General features: G+C 51.2%; 1 protein-coding gene and 1 long non-coding RNA gene across 24 annotated transcripts in view; both read left to right on the forward strand.

Moving 5' to 3' along the window:
- RAP1GAP2 (RAP1 GTPase activating protein 2) overlaps positions 1-9,409 on the forward strand; it is an 80,224-nt gene extending 70,815 nt beyond the window's left edge. For 13 of the 17 annotated variants that reach the window (XM_055721418.1, XM_055721446.1, XM_055721518.1 and 10 more), the window contains 8 exons: positions 597-734; positions 1,110-1,228; positions 1,549-1,662; positions 2,181-2,298; positions 2,687-2,813; positions 4,087-4,166; positions 4,374-4,409; positions 5,374-9,409. In XM_055721418.1, the coding sequence (XP_055577393.1) occupies positions 597-734; positions 1,110-1,228; positions 1,549-1,662; positions 2,181-2,298; positions 2,687-2,813; positions 4,087-4,166; positions 4,374-4,382 (705 nt within the window). In that variant the 3' untranslated portion in view covers positions 4,383-4,409; positions 5,374-9,409. The remainder of the gene's footprint in view (positions 1-596; positions 735-1,109; positions 1,229-1,548; positions 1,663-2,180; positions 2,299-2,686; positions 2,814-4,086; positions 4,167-4,373; positions 4,410-5,373) is intronic. The other 4 variants (XM_055721426.1, XM_055721487.1, XM_055721460.1 and 1 more) reach the window with 2 other exon arrangements.
- A 3,866-nt stretch (positions 9,410-13,275) lies between these two features.
- The window catches only part of LOC114016030 (uncharacterized), a 48,477-nt gene continuing 40,699 nt past the window's right edge, over positions 13,276-21,053 (forward strand). For 6 of the 7 annotated variants that reach the window (XR_008734063.1, XR_008734061.1, XR_008734060.1 and 3 more), the window contains exon 1: positions 13,308-13,399. This is a non-coding gene — a long non-coding RNA (uncharacterized LOC114016030). Of the gene's footprint in view, positions 13,400-21,053 lie in introns of all 7 variants that reach the window. The other variant, XR_008734059.1, reaches the window with a different exon arrangement.

Raw genomic sequence — 21,053 nt, forward strand, 5'->3', positions numbered from 1 at the left:
AAGCATGCTGAAGAACAGAAGTACTTTTGCATAGCTGTGAGGCCTCAAACGCTGGAGGTGTTTTGTGGCAGGTTGTAGAGGTCTGTCAGTGTACAGGAGAGGTACAGGCAGCCGGCAGGGCAGGAGGCTCCATGCAGGACCTGTCTTCTCCACGTCCAGGAAGAATCGCGAGGGGTGTGAGCATCCAAACACCAGCTCACAACTTGGCTGTGGTCCCCATTCCTGCTGAGGGGTTTGGGAGGTCGGCCAGGGGCTGCCCAGGAGGCAGGACTCCAGGGCTCGCGTCTGCTGCTCCCGGTCCCATAGTTGCAGTCCTTGGCCCTTGCACCCGGCGTCACAGAGGCAAAGGGGGAAAAATCTGATCTTGTCGTGGCTGCGGGGCTCCCTGAGGGGCGGCTCGTCCCCAGGCTGTGTGGGGCAATGGCTGCTCCTCTTACCTGTCGGGCTGTTGTTGCTGTGTGCCGGCTCTCGGGGGGAGGGTCAGGCAGGTTGCTCTCCAGTCTGCCTGGGGAAGACCTGGGGCTGGGGAGGTGTTTTGGGGTCAGTTCGTCACAGGGTGGTGATGACCTGCTGTCCCCTCTCCCCTCCGGCCACAGAGAGCTATCCGTGTGCGCAGCCACTCCATGGAGACGATGGTGGGCAGCCAGAAGAAGCACCATGGCAGCGGCATCCCAGGCAGCCTCAGTGGGGGCATTGCACACAACAGTGGCGAGGTGACCAAGACCACCTTCTCGGTGAGCACGGCTGCGTGTCCTGCTGTCCCTCTGTGCGTCCCTTTCTCCCCTGCCTGGCAGGGCACTGCGCTGCGCTGGCATAGCCTGCCAGTCCCCTGCACAGGCAGTGAATGTAAGGGTGAGAAGGCTTGAGCAGACCGTGATTTTATGAGGGCTTTGTTCAAATTTGGCTTGTTTTGTGGAGGAACTGAAGATTAGCTTCCAGGGGTTTTCAGCCCCAAAGTACAAAGGAGATATAAAAGCAATTGTAGCATTACATGTTTTCTAGATGTGCAGACAGAGTTGCGGGCAGCACAATTTCTCATAGGATGTTCAGCCTTCTGAGCTGCTAGGAAGGAGCTTTGCTCTCCAACATGGACTGTTCTGTGCTTTTAGCCCCCCATAACAGCAGCTGCTGCTAAGAACCAGTCCAGGAGCCCCATCAAGCGCCGTTCAGGGCTGTTCCCTCGCCTGCACACGGGGTCCGAGAGCCAGGCGGAGAGCAGGACAAGGTGGTGAGTTTGACAGCGTCCTGGTTGCTAAAGCTAAAACCCCCTATTAACACATTGAATATTAGAGAAGCTGTTGGTGGGTGCTGGAAACCTTGCCTGGGGCACAGCCTCCCCTTTCTGCACAAGCCAACAATGAGAGCTGCTTGTGCTGTGTTCGAGGAATTGTGCCTTGGATCCCTTCCCTCTGTTTTAGATCAAAGTGGTGGTATCCAGAGAGCATCTGTTACTCTTAGAGTTTAGCATTTGGTGGTAAGGACTATAATTTGACCATCCTTTTTAAGTCTCTTGTATAACTCGTGCAACCTGTCTCTTCGTGCCCTCAGCGACAGTGTTTCCGGAGCCCAGAAGACACCAGATTTGGGACATTCTTCCCAAGAGATGAAATCGGAAACTTCGTCCAACCCCAGCTCCCCTGAAATATGCCCCAGCAAAGACAGGTGAGCCAGGACGGGACCCATCTTTCTCTGACCAGAGCTCAGCAGACCATCAAGGACTTTGTCAACCAAAACCATCTCCAGGTTTTACTATAAATAAGCTTGATACTAAGGGAAGAAAAAAAAAAAAAGGAGGATTCTGGTGATTCATGAGCAGAGCTCCTTTATGGTCTGAAAATAGGCATCTTTAAAAAGAAGAGCAAAAGCAGTATGTGACAGAAGTTGCCCAAACTCTGGTGGCATGGGAGCTGGGAGGCCCATGGTGGCCGTGCCTCCCTGCCAGTGGGATGTCAGCCTGGCCCGGGGCTCCTGCTGGCGGCACCCACCAGCCACTTCATCCCATGCTTTTGGGAATGGTTAGTTACAGAAGCACCCCATGAGGTTGATCCCTGCGGCAGCTGCTGTGCCCCGGGGCTGTGCAGGAGGGTCTGCCCCACCATTGTAGCCTGAGGGACACCAAGGGACGCAGTTTTCTGAGTGACAACCACGTGCCCTTCGTTTTGTCTCGCCTCTCTTCCTAGGCCCTTTATCAAGCTGAAAGAGAATGGGAGGTCGAACATCTCCCGTTCCTCCTCGAGCACCAGCAGCTTCAGCAGCACGGCGGGGGAGAGCGAGACCCTGGAGGAGTACGACAGCGTGGTAGGCACCGAACCCGCCTTGTGGCACGCTTGGGCTCGGGACCCCGCAGCTCTGCACTCCCCTCGGCTCCCTGCTGCCTCCAGACCGTGGGTGGTCTCTGTCAGGGGGAGGTGCCCCCTGGCCTCCCGGGTGCCTCCCCCCCACTGACATCGGGGGGCTTAATCCTGTCCCCTGGTGCGGGGAGGAGGAGGGTAGGGTGCCTGGTGGGACAGCCCTGTGAGCCTTGTCGTGGACTGGGCAGTGCTCTGCACGCCGGGCCAGGAGGTTGCTCCAGCACAGGCAGGCAGCAGGGCGGCTATGAGCAGGGATGCAGTGGGGCATCAGGGGGGCGTGGGGAGAAAAGCTGGCTGCACAAGGGAAAGCCATATCCTGGTCTCTGCCCGTGCAGGGAAGCCAGCCATCTACAGCATCGCCATTCAAGCAGGACGTGTTTGTCTACAGCGCTTCGCCTGGCAGCGAGAGCCCGAGCATGGGGGCCACGGCCACCCCCGTGATCATGAGCAGGAGCCCCACAGGTGGGTCACAGGGGCATGGGAGGGCTGGGGGGAGGCACCAGCTCTACCTTTGCTCCTGGAAGCCCCCAGCTTCCCGCAGCAGCAGGTTGGGATGGGATCTCCAGCTCTGGGGCAGAGAAGCCCTCTCTTCAGCCTCACCCGGGCTGCAGGTGGCTGCCAAAGGTGATGGGACAAAGCAGTGGCCTCGCTCACCCTGGCAGGACGGGCATCCCATGGGATGCAGGGCAAGCCCTTGCTCATCCCAAAACCCTGATCCTGATGGGGCTGTTCTGGAGACACAGCCCCATGTGCTTTGTTTCTGTATTGCCATGGGGAACTTGTTTCCCTTCTAAATTAGAGTGCAGAGGTGGCTTCTGCTGTGGCTTTGTTTCCTCCCTTCTCCCCTGGCAGGCATGTACAGTAGTTGTGGAAACTTGCTGTCTCCAAGGTCTGAGCCATGACTCACAAATTATTTAATAAACAGGCAGCTTCCCTTGATCTTGGCTCCATTACCCCTACTGCTAACTCACTCAGCGACTCCATGCGTTTCAGTCAGATACTTTGCAAAATGAGGTGCAATTCAACAGGGTGAAATTGGCAGAAATGGCCCTTTGCTGGTGCATCCCATAGTGATGGCACTGGTGACGGTGCTGGGGGATGTCTGCAGCACTCACCCCTCGCCCGCAGATCCCTGCGGCTTTGGTTCCCTCATGCAGCAGAGTGCCTGCCGGGAGGCACTGCAATCCAAATGAAAACGCACATTATGAACTTGGGAGCTGTTTGAGAAATAGCCAGGGAGGCACAAATCCACCCCAGCAGCTCTTTAACTGGGAACAGCGCGAGAAGAAAGGTGGGCTGCAGAGTGCAGTCTGGCTGGCTTTTTGTATCCCAGCACCCCACAGGTGGTCCTCCTTATTTCATTAGTGATTTTCTAAACTATTAAATCAGCTCCTTTTAATGTTTAAAGTGTTTATTTTGTGTATTTCCTGCCAAGAACGTGGAAATCCACCCATACATTATACAAAACAGTCATTTCTTGTAGCCCTTTCAGTAGCATTTCCAGTAGAAAGACTGTGAAATGTAATTAAGCCTCAATTTGTTCCATCAAAAACATTTAATGTACAGATTTTCCCAAACATTCAGCCAAGACAGACTAAATATTGGTAGCACTCATGACAGTCTATTGTGGTGCCGAGCTGTCAGGCTGGTCGAGCGGCAGACAGCACTATAGCTTCAGCAAATACTTTTCTTCACAGAATATTACTTTTCTTCTTTGCTTTTCCCTTCCCTCCAGCAGATATAAAGAACAGAAACTCTCCAAGGTCAAACCTGAAGTTTCGCTTTGACAAGCTCAGCCACGGCAGCTCCAGTACGGTAGGTGCCGGTGGTTCTCGCCAAGTGAGACGCTGTGTGGCCGCATCCTGCCCTGCCCTGCCCAGCTGTGGGCACGTGGTACTGGGGGTCCGGGCTTTCCAGGGCTGCAGAGCCCATGAGGGGCAGTCAGGGAGGGAGGGGAAGGGATTTCATGACTTCTTGCCCCTTCATTTGCACCCCAACTCGTATTCTGTTCTTTTCATCTAGAGCCACTAGCAGGAAGAAGTGATGAACTTGTAAAAGGTGAGTGTTTGTACCACGATGTTGTGCAGAGTGACTTGCCTCGTCTGTGGCCAGGTGTGCATAGCTCACCTTGGCTAGCTGCACTGTTTGTTATTAAATATGTGATCAATAATATATCTTAAACCATCCTAAATGGATGAGGGCAGCAGTGAGATAAAAAAAAATAAGCAGTGAGGTTAGTGACTGACAGGCCTGTGCCCGTCCGTGCCGCTGTGTAGCTTTACGTGTTCCTTTCTGCAGTACATTTAGGTGCTCTCACAGCGCTTCTGCCACCTGCTCCGGAGGACGATGGGCCACAGCCCAGCAGGTTTTGTTTTTCCCCAGTTAACCACTGTGAAAGGCTTGTGCCCATCTCCACAGGCAGGATGAAGTTTGCTGTGCTTTGCTCTGCACTGCGGGTGGGAAAGTCGGGTGGGAAAGTGGAGTGGGAAATTCCACCTTCCAAAAACCAGGTGGAAATGGCCAGTTTACCAGGTGGATGCTGTGAGCAGGGGTGAAGGGAGTGCAGTGTGGTTAGCCAGGGCTCTCAGTGGCTGGGGGACTGTCTGACCAGCACATGCGGGACCACCAGCACCAGTGGGTGCTTTCAGGCAGGAGGCATTTGCAAGCCACAGGGAATTTATTTACTGTTCTTCTCACAGGCTCCAGTTCCTGGAGTCCTTCAATGTGATGAAATGTGGGTTTTCATTAGGAAGTTCCCAGCTGAGCAGAAGAGCCCATACAACTTGAAATGAGAGGAATTTCCATTTCTGAAAGCACGGGTCTCAGAAAGCCCTGATTTGCCACCCACCACTGAGTTCCCTGCTCTCCTGGCCTGGAAGCGGCAGTGACTTGGTGTCCTGGGGATGGGCACTGCCGCGGCTTCACTCCCTCCTTGGGATGGGTACTTCACAGCCATTGCTGCAGGACTGAGAACGCTCCCATTCCACAGGCTCTGACACTTTTATCCTTTTCTTCTTTGCAGAGATTTTTTGTTTCAACAAAGGGAAAACTCTTCAACATCCTGTGGGAAAACACAGGTCCTGGCCACGGGCAGAGAGATGCCCTCACCCCCTGGCTGCACCTCTGTGCCGGGAAGGAGCTCCCACCTTGTCACCATCTCTGCCCCGACAGGGACCCAGCCACCTTCCCACCGGCTGACCCCCTTGCCTGCAAGCGCCCTGTGCCCCCAACCTCACACCACGGGAGGAGACGTGTCTCTGGCCACACAGCACACGCGTGTGGCCGGGGCCCCCCGTCCCCTCCCTGGTGCTGGGCAGCATCACCACATGGACACCCACGTGGGCTGCGGCTGGTGGGTACTGGGCAGGCATCGTCCATCCCTGTCCCGACTCCTCTTGGGCAGGGGGGAAGCAGGACGGACCCCTGTGCAGTTCAGGTCCCTCTGTGCTTTATTTGCAGTTGTCAGTGGTGAAACGGGGGTTTATATATTTTTTTTTCCAAGGGTAGATGGTCCGGGCAAAATCACATTTGCTTGGATGAGGGGCAGTTCCCCTGCCCCATCATTTGCTGTCACTCTCCTCTGGAGACAACAGGGTGGACTTTGCCCCCTTGGCTCTTCCCAGTGTGACGTGGGCTGCAGCAGCTCATCCCCCTGCTCCCCCCCGGCTCCAGCTTGCTACCCAAAAACTTTTAGGGCAGATGCAGCCTCTTACTCTGTACTTACTCAGTTTCTGGCACAAGAGGAGAGCGTGCAAACTGGTCCCGGGGCAGCAGAGCTGGTCACCAAGGGCAACCCATCCCCTCTTGGCAACTTGGGACATGGTTTCAAGAGCCTCCCTGTTTTTCCCTGCCTGAAACTCTGAGTGCAGGCCTGGAAAAGATTAACCAAAGCTAAAGCTGTAGTGTATCTAAATACCAGAACTGGTACTCAGAGTGAATTGACCCGGTAGGCTCTGCTTTACCCTACGGCTTGGATCACCAGGCAAGCAAATGCATAAAACTCCAGGATTTGGATGGCATCAGGCTGCTCCGCCCCTTGCAGAATCCATCCTGCAGCTTTTGAACAGGATTTTGTTTATTTTGAAAGATGATGATTATGAATTCTGCAAGGTGACTTCCCCATAAGACCCTTTTCCAAAAAATACCTCTCTCAACATGCCAAGAAACCCTTTTGCTCTTTTACGGGACTTTGTCCAAAGTTTATTGAAGTCTGTCCATGAATTTCACATTGCTCATAGATTTCCCTTACCAGCTCTTTGAAAGATGCACTGCGATGCTGCAGAGCTGCTCCCTCCCCATTAGCACAGTGTGCGACCTTTGCAAAACCCCCCATGAAATAAGGTTCTTCATTTCAAGAATTCCTGATGATTCCTAATGGAAACAGAACTTTGAGTGCCAAAGTTAACTTCACACAGCTGGAGCTCCGAGGGGCACAAACGTACCCGGTGGGCAGTGTGAGGAGGTGCATGCAGGTTTGCACACCCAGAAGCAGCCCCAGGCAGCTGCCGCGGCTGCTCCCTGGAGGAGGCACCTCTCTCTCTGGGGGCAAGTCTTGTAGAAGCAAACCATGGCCTCCCCTCCTCCCCGCCACCTCCCCCTGGACCAGAGCAAAGCCAAGCCAAGCCGAACCGGCTCTGCTGACTGAGGCTTTGTGTCCACTGTCTGACAGCCGTACTATTCGGTGCACATAGGTGCTCCCACTTGTGCATGTGTTTTATCCATTTGTAAAGAAAAGGCTGTGGCCCTGATGGGAGAGGAGCCAGGTTAAAGGCGGAGAACAGTTTCACAAGCAGCAAGTGCGCTGTGTAGGACTAGGAAATACCAGTAACCACCAGTGGGGACACTCCCTCCTGCTTTCAGTGAGTTGCATTTCAATAGAGTTTAAATCTTGAGGTTTTCTTTGAAAGAGGGAAAGCACAGTGTGCTTAGCCCTGTCCGTAGCTAGCTCTAGATGTCTCAGGTTCCACACACCTTGCTGTTCAGCACTTCTATCTGATGACGCTTCAGTAGCACTTTCAAACCCACCCCCAGTTCTTCCTCTTAGAAGCTTTTGGTCTGGTTTATCTTATGCTGCGCAGTGAAATACTGACTGGTGCAATGACTTGCTTTGAGGGTCTGTTCTTGGTTTTGCTTTTTTCCCCTGAGAAGTTGCTTGATTCTGTAGACGTCATCATTCGCATGGGTGTTGATCTCCGTGAGATCTTTCAGCAGAAGATGCAATGGCTGCTGTCAGCTGGGTTTTTGATTTTTTGGTTTGGTTTGTTGTTTGTTTTTTTTTTTACTTGAAACTGTGACTTTCCTTTTTGACTTAGATTGATTTATAGAATTATTCAAATGGGATTAACAGGCAGGCAGAACAGTGTGAAGCTTCAGGAAGAGAGATGCAGTGTGCTGGATTTGTCTTTCCCCATGCCAGCACGCTGGAACAGCAGTGGGGCTGGGAGCCGAGGTCTGGCACAAGGTTTGCCACCAGCTTCTGTGTGATCTGGGACATTTTCAACAGGACTCTGCACAACCGGTTGTAAAAATCTACTGCAACATCCATAATAGCAACGGGGCTTTTAAAGCTCCTGCCCTGGCCGGGTGGTAGTGTGGTTTCTGCCTGCCTGCACCGCCTTGCTGCTGTGCACATGTGCCGCGCTCCTTTCAACCCCTGCATTGTCCCGTGGCGGTGCTGGGGACTGACCTGCCGTTGTGTTAAACCTTGGAGGCGTTTGCACTTCAAGCAGTGGGTGAAGGTGTTCCTCTCTATATATATTGCAAAATGTTTTGTGCTTGTGACACACACACATGCACATATGTATGTATAGAAAAGGGATTTTTTATATATATATATAACTATATATATATATAAAAATAAAGAATCCTTAACTGACACTAAAAATATTGGACAGTGCACTTTCCTTTCTGATCCCCACTGTTTCCATGCATGTAACTTCGACCAGACTCGGAAGCGACTTTGCATGCGGAGCAGAAGGGGCTCAGAAAGGCGGCTGGGGGAGGACGGGGGAGCCCCTGGCTGCATGGGGAGGTCTCTTCTGTGGCAGGGGTCACTGCTCTTCTCACCAGGGTTTTGGTGCCCTGCTTGCTCCCACTGTGCCCTGGCTGCCACTGGGCTTGGGCCAGTTCTGAGCGTGGTGGGGGGCAGAGGCTGGTCAGGCCCAGGTCCACCTCCCCAGTGCCGGTGCTGCAGGCTCCGAATCCCCACAGCAGAGCAGGAGGGTGCCCTGCTCCCCGATGCCTGCATCTCCTGTATTAGCCCTGGCCGCTGGTTTGCAGCTGCGAGAGCTGGCAGGGAGCTGCTGCCCCGGCTGGGCTTGTGTTCAGGAAAGTACTTGGCATTTACTTGCATCCTCTTGAAGTCCCACAGAGTCAAGCACAGGATTAACACTTAAGCACAACATGAAAGTGCTTTTTTTCTGAGCGCAAAGGGGGGATCCTAAGCACAAATTCGGTTTCTTTCCAGAGTTTTGAGGGTCTTCAGGAATGGCAGGTGAAGGGGCCAGGATATGTTGCTGGCATGAATGGGCTTGTAAACCAGGGCTGAAGTTTCTTGGCTGCCTTTGGCTTGGCTGTGGGAGGTGCTCAGCGCTGATAGCCTCTCTCAAAACCAGTGGCTGGTCAGAGCTCAGCACCTCTGCAGATCGCACCTTGCACTCACATTGCTTTGCTGATGTTCCAACTTCTGTTCCACTAGAGCTGGCAAAGAGTCTGTCATCCCCCAGTCCTAGAGCATGCTTTCATTATGTTTTAATGAATGTAGCACTGTGTATATTCTGCAAAGGGAAACGCTGAATTTATATCATTAGAATGTGAAGAGAGTTTATAGAGTGAAAATAAATCTTGAAGAAATGTATCTGACAAAGTTTATTTTTTATGTAGAGAGGCGGTGCTTTGTAGTTCCTGGTGGCCTATGTCTGTTGTAAATAATGTACATTTAATTTATTGCTATGGTAGCAGATGTATTTGTTATGTATAAAACTAAAGGTTCACAAATGTATATTTTGTTGCTTAAATGTGTCTTTGCAAAATTCACAATAAATAACATATTTTGTGTCCATATGTGTACTACGTTGTGTATGTCCAGAAGGTGACAGCTTTAGATGAGCTCTGTGGGAACATCCCTCTAAAAGCCATGTGGCAGCACAGGCTGGGGCTGAGCCGTTAATGGTGCGAGTCCCAGGTGAGCTCACATAAGGTCACAAGCAGAACCAGAGGAGCGTCAGGGTGCAAGAAGGTGTGAGTGGGGACGTCTCTGCTGATGCGCCTCACGCCAGGACCAGACCAGCAGGGGAGGACCCGCCTGCCTCTTTTACAAATGCATAGTGATTTTAATGAAGTGAACTGTTCTGTTTGAACTGGAATTAGCGCCCATAAAGCTCAACATAAACCGGTCCCTGTCAGCAGCCAGCCCGCGTGTGGTAAAGAAAATAAACAGGCAGCAATTCAGTTTGTCTAAACCAGCTCAGCTTACCTTGGGTCATCAGTCTCCAGCATCTTGGCTGCCTTTGGATGTCCTCCATGAGATAACTATGAGATTGGATTTTCTCTCTCTGGCTCCTTGGGATCTCTTCAAATCCCCCTAATTTCCCAGGACACTATGAAAAGCTGTTACTGTTTGGAGGCTGCGTGTCTGCTACATTTTCCCCATGGCTCAGGCTGAACGAAGTGCAAAGCTATTAGTGTTATTTTTTTAATGTTTTCTGACGAGGGGAATGAACCCATAAATTTGTACTTCTGAGAATAAAATACTTGCCTTTGCCAGGAAAAAAATTCCACCACGAGGAACATTTTGTTCACCTTGTGTAGTGCAGCAGCCCAGCTTGGGCGCCTGATGCTGCAGCCCCAGTGGCAGCCCCAGCTCGACACCATGGGGGATGCTCTGGCAGGACCATTGCAGCCTGCTTTACAGAGGGCTGGCAACAGGCAGGGCATCAGTCCTGCTGACTGATCGTTACTGGAATGTGGTAGGCAATAAGCTGTGGGGGTTTTGGTAATGTGCTGGAGATACTTCTCCTCTCGAGGAGATACTTCGCCTCATCGAGCCTGCCCTGACACTGCACAACCTTCACCATTTTCCATGTCAGCCAGGGATATCAGTTCTCTCCTCCCACTCAGCCTATTTTTTGGCCAAGGACAACATGCACAGAGGGCCTTTGCTGGCAACTTCAACAGACACCGCTCATGGGACAGGATCACCTCCTGCTGCCATCGCTCGGTGCTGGGCTGTGCCAGCTGGCTGGCACTGCCTCCATGGTCCCCCGGCAGACAGTGGCTGTTCATCTTGTCATTTTCCACCCTCCTGTCCAGATCTGGCACCCAGCATGTTTTGTGAGCTCTCTAGAGGAGCTCTGCTCCTTACGTGGCTGGCACTGGTAAGGTTTGACCTGGAAGGTAAAACAGCAATGAATTAGTGAAGGGTAAAATGCAAAGCACCGAATATGTTGCAGGTAGAAAAAGGAAAACAGAAAACACATCTCCATTAGCAATGCTCCTCACTAGGGCAGGGAAAAAAGAAAAAAAAAAAAAAAAAAAGAAAAAAAGAGATGGTGACTAAAAGAAGGATGAAGCATGGCTCCCACCTCGCTGCACTGGTAACCCAGTTTGGTGACATGGGTTGTCCACCCACCATGGGGACAGCTGGCATGGCAGTACCACCACCAGCAGAGTCCTTCCCTGCCCACAGCCCCGATTCCATGCTTTGGAGGTCATTTCATCTTTCGGATTCTAGCAAAGGGTGATGGCGAGGCAGCCGGTGAGGCTGAGGAGGAGGAGAAGCAGCCAGGTGATGGAGGTAGCTTCTGCTCGTGGACAAAAGAAAGAACAATGGCAGAGACATGACGGCTGCGGTGCCTGACCCTGGCCACGCTGCCATCGTGCGCAGGGATGGGGACAGGAGCAGCAGCTTGTACAGGTTGACTGAGGGGGATCGAAGACGAGCCCCAGCAGGCAGGCAGTGATGATCCTGCAACTGCAATCAGGCTGCGGGACATTTTACTGGTGTCCACTGATCCCACTGAATTAAAGGCCAGTTTTTGATTCACCACAAGTATCCTGGCACGAGGTTTCCACTGACACTTGGTCTGAAACGATGTCCCCATTCGATCCTCTCTGCAAAGAATATCTTCTATCTTGCCCAAGACAAAACCTCCCTCACATTTCAGACTTGTTTTGTCAAGGGAGTTCTCTATGTTTTGCTAAGGGCATCTGGCAGACGCTTTGGAAGAAGCACAGCTCTTGCGTATGAAGATGACTGTTAATTATGGGCCAGAACTGCCAGGAAGTGACTTTCCTATCAATGGACATTTTGGTAAAAAACAAAAAACCAAAAAAACAAATACACACCCCCACCCACACCCCCACCCCCGGTCTGCCTCATTTACTTGATTTTGAATCAAGGAGTCAATTTTGTTGTTTTTCATCAAGACGGCAGTTTTTGAGAAGAGCAGTGAAAGACAGAAAGGGGAAAGCCTGGTGGGACGGTGGGACGCTCCCCCCTGCAGTCCCATGGGGTCAGGTGTGCAGAGGACAGCGTCCCCAGGCGAGCTGCGGACCCTCACCTCCACGGCCACCCTTCCCCTGCCCGGCGGGCGTACCGCAGCCATCGTCCCCCAGGGATGCCGTGAGCTGGCGGAGCCCTGGGTGCGATCCTGCCCCGCTGGTGCCCGCCGGAGGGAACGTTCTTCATGACATCGGGGACCCTGCAGGCGCCCTTCGGTCCCGGAGCCGCCGAGCCGGGCGCTGGGCAGTAGGGTCCCCGCAGACCCGCCGGTGCCGCTCGCCTTCGCCGGGGACGCGGGTTGGCGCTGGCGGTCGCCGCGGGCGTTTCTGGCGAGTGAAGGTTTCTCGGGGTGCAAAGCCCCGCCGCTCAGCCCGGCCTCCACCGCGGAGTACAGCACACGCTGCTCCATGCTACCGGCACGTGCAAGATACCACAGCAGAAACCAGAGCGTTTACGCACGAGTATCTGAGCGCTTCCCGTGGGGTACACCCCCCACAGCCCGCAGGGCCCCGCTGCCCCCTCGGCCGGGCGGCCCAGCCCGCAGCAAGGGGGGCCGCCGGCAGCGCGCGAGGGGAGGCGCCCCCGCCGGCCGGGCCCGAGTCCCGAGCACCGGGGCGGCCTCCGTGCCGTCCGGGCCCGCGGGGCGCGGCGCGGGGACTGCTGCCCCCTAGCGCCCTGCAGGCGCCCTGCAGAGCCGGGCGGGGGGACCCTCGGCGGGACCCCGGTGGGACCCCCGCGCCACCCGCCGCTGCCGCCCCCCCGTCGCGCCCCCGAGCTGACCGGGAGCGCGCGCCGGGGGCTGCACGTGGCCTCAGCGCGGGGCGGCCCGGCGCGTCGGGTGGCAAATGGAAGCCAGCTGGGTGGCCCAATTACCGGCCGGCGGGGCTATGAGGGGCAGCTGCGGGTTGCAGGGAGGGTCTGTCCCTGCTCGGCCCCCGGGCTGACTTGCTGCCGTGTCTCGTCTGCTTGCAGGTAGCGAAGTGCTCCTGATGTGGTAATTAATCTTTTTGTTGTTTGGTTTCTTTGGTTTTTAAGGGATGGGGAAGGGGCTGGTGTGGTCCCCAGGGAGTGGGAGAATCTGGGAAGCCTGGTGTGTGGGCAGGGGGTTTGTAGGTGCCAGTGATGGACTCTGCAGCTCCCTGCAGCAACGCGTGGTGCTGGGTACCTGCTCCAGTGTCGCTGACCCTGCTGTGCAGGCTGGGAGCCTTTCTGCTGCAGAGGCCGAGCCACTGTGTCATGGGCTGCCTGACCTCAGAGCCTCCTTTCTGCTGTTTTTAAGCATCACGGTTGCCTCTTTGTTGATTAGGTAACACTATGTCCTGGGGTGGGGTGGGGGTTTTGCAACACCGGTTTGTGGTGTGGAGATGGGAACTAGAGCCTTGCCCTGGCTTGCAGCCCTTGTGCGCCTGCCAGCTGACCAGCGTCTTTCCGCTTCTTCACCAGGAAGTCCTCCTGAATGCTCAAGCTGCAGCGCCCGTAAGAGTGCTCTGTCTGCTGAAAACCAAAGATAAGGCTTAATGGGTATGGCTACAATAAAGCTTTGGTGGTAAGTGTTTGCTGTTAGGGCTTTTAGTGGTGATGGCATGGAAGTATATAAATAGAAAACAATTATGCTTCTGAGAAGCTGATTTGAAGTTATTAGCTTCTGCAATGTATGCATAATCATCAACACAAGGGAGAACATATGCTTTTTTAATAAAAGCATTTTGTCTTACAGTATGTTAAAAAGTTAGCTTAAGCTATTTGTAAACTCAGGAGGCTTTTAAAAATAGACCGAGGTGCGTAATCGTAGAAGTCCAGAAGCTAAGTATTGGGAACTGATGTGCTGGTGACAACTACCTTAATGTGTAAAACCAGAGTTTGGATTTGTAACACCCCAGTGTCGATGGGGGGAGGAAAGGGCAGGTTTCCTCCACATAATCTTTCTGAAAATGTCTTGGGTGTGGGGTGGAGTTGAAATGCAGCAAGTGGTCGCTGTTTGCCAATTAGCTTTTGGGTCTGCACCTGTAATGCCCTGACCAGCTGCGTTTCCCTTCAATACTTTGAGTATATGAATGTCCCTAGGGGAATGTTACTTTTTCTTTTACCTGAAACATGTTATCGCTGTGCAATGCCTGGGAAAAGCTGTCTGGGATCTCAGTTCGCTTTCTCTTGCTGGTCTTGCACAAGGAGGGCTGTAGCTGTGTATTTTCCAGCTGTGTGTTTTATGGTGCACGTGAACCAGGAGTCTGAACTGCTGGCTTCGACTTCTCCCTCAGGCCAGGGGATCTGGGCGTCTGCTGTAACGTAAGGGCTGATCCTACAGTCAAGCATGTTCATATCCTCATTTGCATACTGGAGAACATCCACTGTGGATTCTGTAAGGAAAAAAAGCATGCGTGGACCTGTTGTGATCTTGGCCCTTCTAAATGTGTAGCAAACCCAGCCCCCATCTATGTGCAGCCCTTTAACGAAGTCCTGCCTGGGCTTGCTCTGCACTGCCAGTGGACTGGGCTGTAGCAGCCCCCCAAGACCCAGCTCCCCCGTGAATTAACTCTGTCCCTCCTGTCTCGCTCCTGTGAGGTGCAGCATCCTGCTGTTGGAACTTCAGAGGGTCTGGAGGCTACACCTGGAAGGAGGGGATGCCTGACTCCTGTTTTCCTCAGTGTGTAGTAGGGGATGAGCTGTGTGTCACCCAAAATCAGACTCTCACAAGGCGGTGTTCTTAAGTCCAGGGACAGGTCCTCACAGGAATGTGAAAACTAGCTGGGCACTAAGTTTGGAAATTCTGGTTTGGTGTTGGCTTTTTTGTTTTGTATATTCAGTGTCCAAGACACAGTGAATTGAAGAGCAAAAATATTCTGAGATGCAGATGTCTCTCTGAATTTTCCAGGGCATCACTGAATTTTTACCACTGTGGATGCAACTAGCATCCCCTCAGGTGGGGCATCAAATTGGAGATCGCCTCCAGTCCCTGCAAAAAGCAGCAGAAGGGCACCTCTGCTGCTCCACAGCACTTCAACCTCTGGCAGCAGCGGGCAGCCTGTGGTGCGGGGTACAAGGTCCGTTGCCCCTCTCGCAGGATGCTGGCTGTGACTCCTCACCTTGGTAAGGAGCCAGATTTGCTCACTTCAGCAATCAGCTCTCCTCATACAGTAAACAAAGGGATTTGTCTATAGGAGGGTTTTCTGGCTGAGGCCTTTGACCATCTTTTGATCTGGTTCCGCTCGGGGGGGAGCCTGAGGTTCAGCCTAGCGATCTGGGTCTCAAGGGGGATGATTGTGCTCTGCTCAAACACACAGGGCAGTTGCCTGCTTCTCCCGAAACCTGGGCCTGCTGTAACAATTCCATTTGGGTTCCCCACGAGTCCTGAAAGGCATAGCCATGCATGCACAAGCCATTTTAAAAGTGTCACAATTGATCTTGAAAGAGTAATAAAATGGAGCTTGTTAATAGCAGAAAACCCGTGTATCCAGTACTCTACACATGTAATGAATCCATCTAACTTGCAGCAGGCTGGTTATGTCAGGGAATGCTTTGTAAAAATTTAAAATTAATACTCGGATATCTTCTTTTCATTAAAATATTACATTTTAATGACTATTATTTTAAAATAAGGTTTGTTCCGAGAGTTGAAAGGGAAGAATAATGTGAAGAGCAATGCAGGAAAACCCACTGAAGGAGTGAAGTGATGTGCTCTTGGTCGAGGTCCCTGGAAGGCTGGGCACTCTGTGAGGGAGCTGCACTACCAGCAATGCACTTGCTGTTCCAGAAGCTCGGGGAGCTGCGTGGCGGGCCAGCCCAGCCTTGCACCTTGCTGTGTGGGCCGGTGGCAAGTGCGAGGCCAGGACAGAACCCCCCAGGCTGGGGACAACTGAGTGACTTACGTGGAGTGCTGGGGTTGGAGGTGGGCACTGCTTACCCACCTGTAGTAGATGTAGGCTGATGATGTGTAGATGTAGTCTGCAGGTTGTACCTGCCCCATCTAGACAGGTGACAGGGATGGCTCTGAAGTGCAGAAGTTACATTTTTTCCTCGGTACAGAACAGCAAAAGTAACTTGAAACTGCAAAATACTTCCTAATTACAGAAAATGTTGTGAATTCCCTGAATCCCTTTGCCACAAGGGTGACATTTTGCTATGGAGTGTAAGAACAGAGGCTTAATACAGCCTGAACAACCATGTTACAAGGGCTGTCAGTGAGAACATTGATTTTAGGTGTTTCTTAATTACTGTGGGTTTCTTAGAGCTGTTTGAGGAGCAGGAGCAGCAATGTGTGACTATTCTTATCCTGTTCTGCAGTGGGAGCCACACATAACCACTGTGATTTTTGTTTAACAAGACTTCTTGAAACTGGCAGAAGCAGGCAAGGCGGTTAGGGCTGGGGAACCTGCTGGAGTGAGAAACATTACTGCTGTGCCATGGAAGGGCTGTTAAATTAGCTGGGGAGTATAGGAGAGAAGGCGAAGCTTTACCAGATCAAGGCAAAAGAAAAGACTCAGCAGGTGCCTGTCTTGCATATGTGAGCTGAGTAAGGAGCGTGCAGCAGTGTGTTCTCAGCTGTGCCTGTGGCTGCGGCTGCCCTGCAAAGTGCCCCAGCTCTGTTTTAACATGCTGCTCCGACTCCTGGACAGGGGGCCTTGGCCAAATGTGACTTCAAAATTGAATCGTTTTATTTTACATGGTCTGTAACAAATGCTTTGTGAAACCCTGAGTTGCTTTTTAGCAAAAAGACTTTTGGGTCCGTTTCATTTCAGAAACATCAAGATTTTTGTTATATTTGGGGCTACTTGAAACACTCTACAATTTTACAGGGTCTTGATTACTACTCGCTCCCTACCAGAAACATGCAACAAACCCACCACTGCTGACCCTGCCTGGCTGGCTCGGGACTGTTGTGCTGGGAGGAGGATGCTACTCTCAGCTGGCCCTTGCCGTGAGCAGGACCAGAGAGCATGGGGTGCAGCCACGTGCTCCTTGCCCCAGAGTGAGCTATGAAGGGGTAGGTACAGCTGAACAGGAGGCAGCCAGCTGTGAAACAGTGGTTCACAGTGGGGCTGGTCAGGGTCCTCCCTGAGCTCAGCACCTGTGGGTTTTGCCTTTGCTTTGCCCGAGGCTCCCCCACTGCAGGGAGTAGCTGCCATCAGTCAAGGAATTTCAGGGGATGTTTGGCTTTGTGGCAGTCAGTGTCCTTATAAGTGTCTTGGAACAAAAGATGTAAAATGTTTAGGATGGGGTCAGCCCCTGGAAATCCTCTTTGTGCAGGAGACTGTGACAGGAATTCAAACCGCTGTAAACAACTGAATGTGAGAAACTGCAAACCCATGGAGCCCTTCAGTACTGATGAGCTTGCCTGGGACGTACCTCTTCTGCACTCGGGCAACACTCATAACTGGCTTAATCAAAAAGGGGAATTTTCTGCATTTTCTTCCTTGCATTTTTCAGTGGCAAGAGTGTACACTCATAACTTTTTTCATAATTTAATTTTTATTGGTCAGTAAAAAATTATATGCATTCATTTAGTACACATGACATTATTCTGCTTTGTAATTAATCTGGACAGCAAGCGAAAACAAGCAGGGCTTCATCTTCAATTGTAGAGGATACCCTTTTGTGGTTAACCCTGGCTGGTGACTAAGCATCACGTGTGTGAGAGGATTGGAAGAGTAAAAGTGAGAAAACTTGTGGCTTGAAATCAAGACAGTGTAACAGGTAAAGCAAAATCTGCATGCGCAAGCAAAGCAAAACAAGGAGTTCATTCAGCGCTTCCCATGGCAGGCAGGTGCTCGGCCATCCCCCAGACAGCTGGGCTCCAGCACACCTAACGGGGACTTGGGAAGACAAGTTCCATCTTCTTCCCCCAGCTTATACATGCTCAGCTTGATGTCCCATGGGATGGAACGTCCCTTTGGCTGGCTGTCCTGGCTGTGTCCCCTCCTGACGTCTTGTGCCCCCAGCCTGCTCGCTGGCAGCACCTGGGAAACTGAGAAGTCCTTGGCTTAATACAAACATTACATGGCAGCAACTAAAACCATCGGTGTGCTATCAGCCTTGTTCTCACACCAAACCCGAACTGTGGCACTGCATCAGCTACTAAGAAGAAAACTAACTCTCTCCCAGCTGAAATGAGGACACCTCTGGACCCTGTAAGTACAGGTGATTTATTTGGTGACAGAGTACAAGTGGCATTCATCTTCCCTGAGGTGGCTGAACACCTTGTGTGTATTCAGCTCAAACTGTAAGAGGACCGTTGAAGTCAGCTGCCATCTCCTAGCTGAGCTGGGATGGGTGGGATTATCCAGAGCCTCTGCCATGTCACGTTTCCCCATTTCCAGTCAGGGCTGGTGCCTCTCTGGCAGCTGCACCATTGCCTGCTGGCACAGTAAGCTTATCTGGTAAAACCCAAGACTATTATTATGCAGTGCAAAATTTTTCACAGTTCCTCATATACGGAGCAGTAGCAACCCTGAGAGGTTTAAATAAATTAAGCTTTAAAATTAGTCTGAGACTGTTGACAGTTAAACAGGCAGCTCAGACGTATGTTTTAAAGGTACAGAGATCTTTTCTAGACTCAGCAGATGGGCAAGATGGGAATTAATGGTTGAGTGTTCCAGCCAGAATTTGGAAACTTGCCCAAACAGTCTGGACTCTCAGATTTGGTAGGAGGGAAACTCAAATTCTCCAGACAACTGGAAAACAGCTCAAAACAGACATTTCGGCCAGAATTGCTTCATTCACTCTTCCAGTTTAAACAAACTGCAAGTTCTGGAAACAACTGCCTAAATCCAGGTTTCAGAGGATTTGGGGGATAGTAATGGAGCAAAATTTCTCACTGTTATAGCTGAGATGGACCAAATCCTTAAATAATGTGCTTGAGAGTGCTCAGCTGCGGGGAGTCTTACTCATCAGGTGAAACACAAACCCAGATATTGCAGATCCTCTTCCCAAGAGGTCACTGAGCTTAGTCTGATTTCTAGTATGGGGTTAGGTTTTTCTGAGCAGGAAGCTCTTCTAGTTTTAGCTGAAGAACCTGTTTCAGTTCAGCCCTAGAATATTTGAGACACTTGCCATAATTTATTCCAGCAAGTAGCTGCAATTATGATATGCTGTGTACACAATTTTACAGTGCAGCCTTATTCTATATAATTTTGAACTTGAGATGCTCCAGTCAGGACCGTCATTCTCTGGGGTCTAAGACAGATGCACGTGATGAGTGGCACTTTGAAACTCTGCTGCTTTTCCTTTTCTTATGAACTACAGAGAATCCATTCAAGCATGAATCTAGGTCTAAGAAGAAAATACAAGTAATCATCACAGCATTTATTTCCTAGAGGTTTATTACTAGATTACTCACTGAATTAAGATATCTTCTTCAGTTGTGCAACGGTATTGGTTTGCGTGATTTTCTCACCTGGAAGTTATCTTTCTTTCTCTGCACTTTACAAGGCGTTAGCAGTTTGCTTGTTTTTTGTTTTTTTAATTCATTCAGTTCCAGATTTCCTCAGAACTAAGAACGGAGTACCCAGCTTGGTTTTGGGAATGAATTGCTCATTCTCAGCCAGAGCTGGGAACACAGTGGCTTTTGCTTGGCTCCTTACCTGCTCGGAGGACTGGGATCATGGAAAGATGGTTGAGGACTTTTACTGCCCAAGCATCTTCTCTGCCTCTTGTAGGTATGCTGACTATGTCATGGACTTCTAGTTCTGATCGTGGAAGAGAATATTTTGGTCATTCAGTTACAGGAGCGTCTGAAGACATGAAGTAGGCTTTGATGCTACAAGCACAGCACATAACTGTACCTAAAACTTCACACAGGGTACTTGAATGGATCACAAACACAGCAGCAAGGGGTTGCTGTCAGCCCTTCAGAATCCCAGCTCACTGTTGCGAGCCTGTAACCAAACATAAGTCACCACACTGATGTGCTGCCTCCCCTGGTTTGAAAACCGCTGACCTAAACAAGTGACATTTGGGACCCACCATCTGTGGCAGAAGCTGGAGTAGAGCCAGCTGCCCTGCCTCAGCCACGGTGTGGGGAGGGAGCGGCGTTCAGTGTCCGCACGTGGCCAGGGAAAACCAGAGCCCCTTCTCTGCTCTGCTGGCTTTGTGTTAGGCAAAGCTGGGTCGGAGAAGCCTGAGATGCTGCTGCCCTGCCCGCTCCCCTGGGCAGCACCTGGGGTCACCTGCATCGAGCACCCAGCACCATTGGCTTTGCCTTGCCTGGGTGCTTGCTGGCAATGCTTGCGGCAATGCTTGTAGCCCTGCTGCCACCCACCAGTGAACCGTGACAACCCAACCACAATTAAAAGTGGTTAGACATTTTAAGGCTGTTCTGAATCATCTTCAGAGCTTATCAGATCTGGCAGAACAGTGTGGTACATCTATTAGGGAAGCTGATAACACTGCCTGTCTTTTTAATGAAAGTCTATATGCACTGGATAATCATGCTGAATAGTACTCATTGGAAAACCTCCTAAATGTAATTTATCAAGTAACTTTCTAGTCACTGTAGGAAAGTAGAATGAAGAATGAAATCACAGGATGGTTTGGGTTGGAAGGGACCTTTACAGATCATCTACTCTGGCTCCCTTGCCGTGGGCAGGGACATCTTTCACTATATCAGGTTGCTCAAAGCCCCCTCCAAATGTGACTTTGAGCATCACCAGTGATGAGGTGTCTGGGCATCTCTGCTAGGTCACTGGTCCAGATCCAGCTCTAATGGATGGCTTTATGCAGCTTAGGAAGCAATCCAGGCAGGTGCTAATGAAAAGCACGTTTGGTCTTAATGTTTAAATTTGGAGCTAGGGACAAGAAAATCCAATTTAGGGATTTTTTTTTTTTTAAATGCCTGTGGACTCTTGATATAATATGCAAAAAACTATTCACAATAATTGCTTACAGCAGTCATTTGTACATGCTGTTGGTTAGAGTCAAGGATGAGGTGTGTGTTTCCAAAGCATAGGCAGTGCACAGTGGCTGTAAGGCAGTCTAATGGAGTTGAAAGCCACTTCAAACCTTTCCCTGGGGAGACTCGGGGTGATGCAGAGAATAAAACCAACTATCTCTGTTCACATATGCATATGGTCCTGTGATTTCATTTAACAAGAAGTTTTGATATTTAATAGCCAGAGTTATATTTCAGTTTGATTTTTTTCTTATAATAATGGATGTTTATTTCTCTCATCCATTACATGTCATCCCAGAAGCTGTACAAATTTATG

Source organism: Falco cherrug, chromosome 1 (genome assembly GCF_023634085.1).
Source record: "Falco cherrug isolate bFalChe1 chromosome 1, bFalChe1.pri, whole genome shotgun sequence".
Lineage (NCBI taxonomy): Eukaryota > Metazoa > Chordata > Aves > Falconiformes > Falconidae > Falco > Falco cherrug.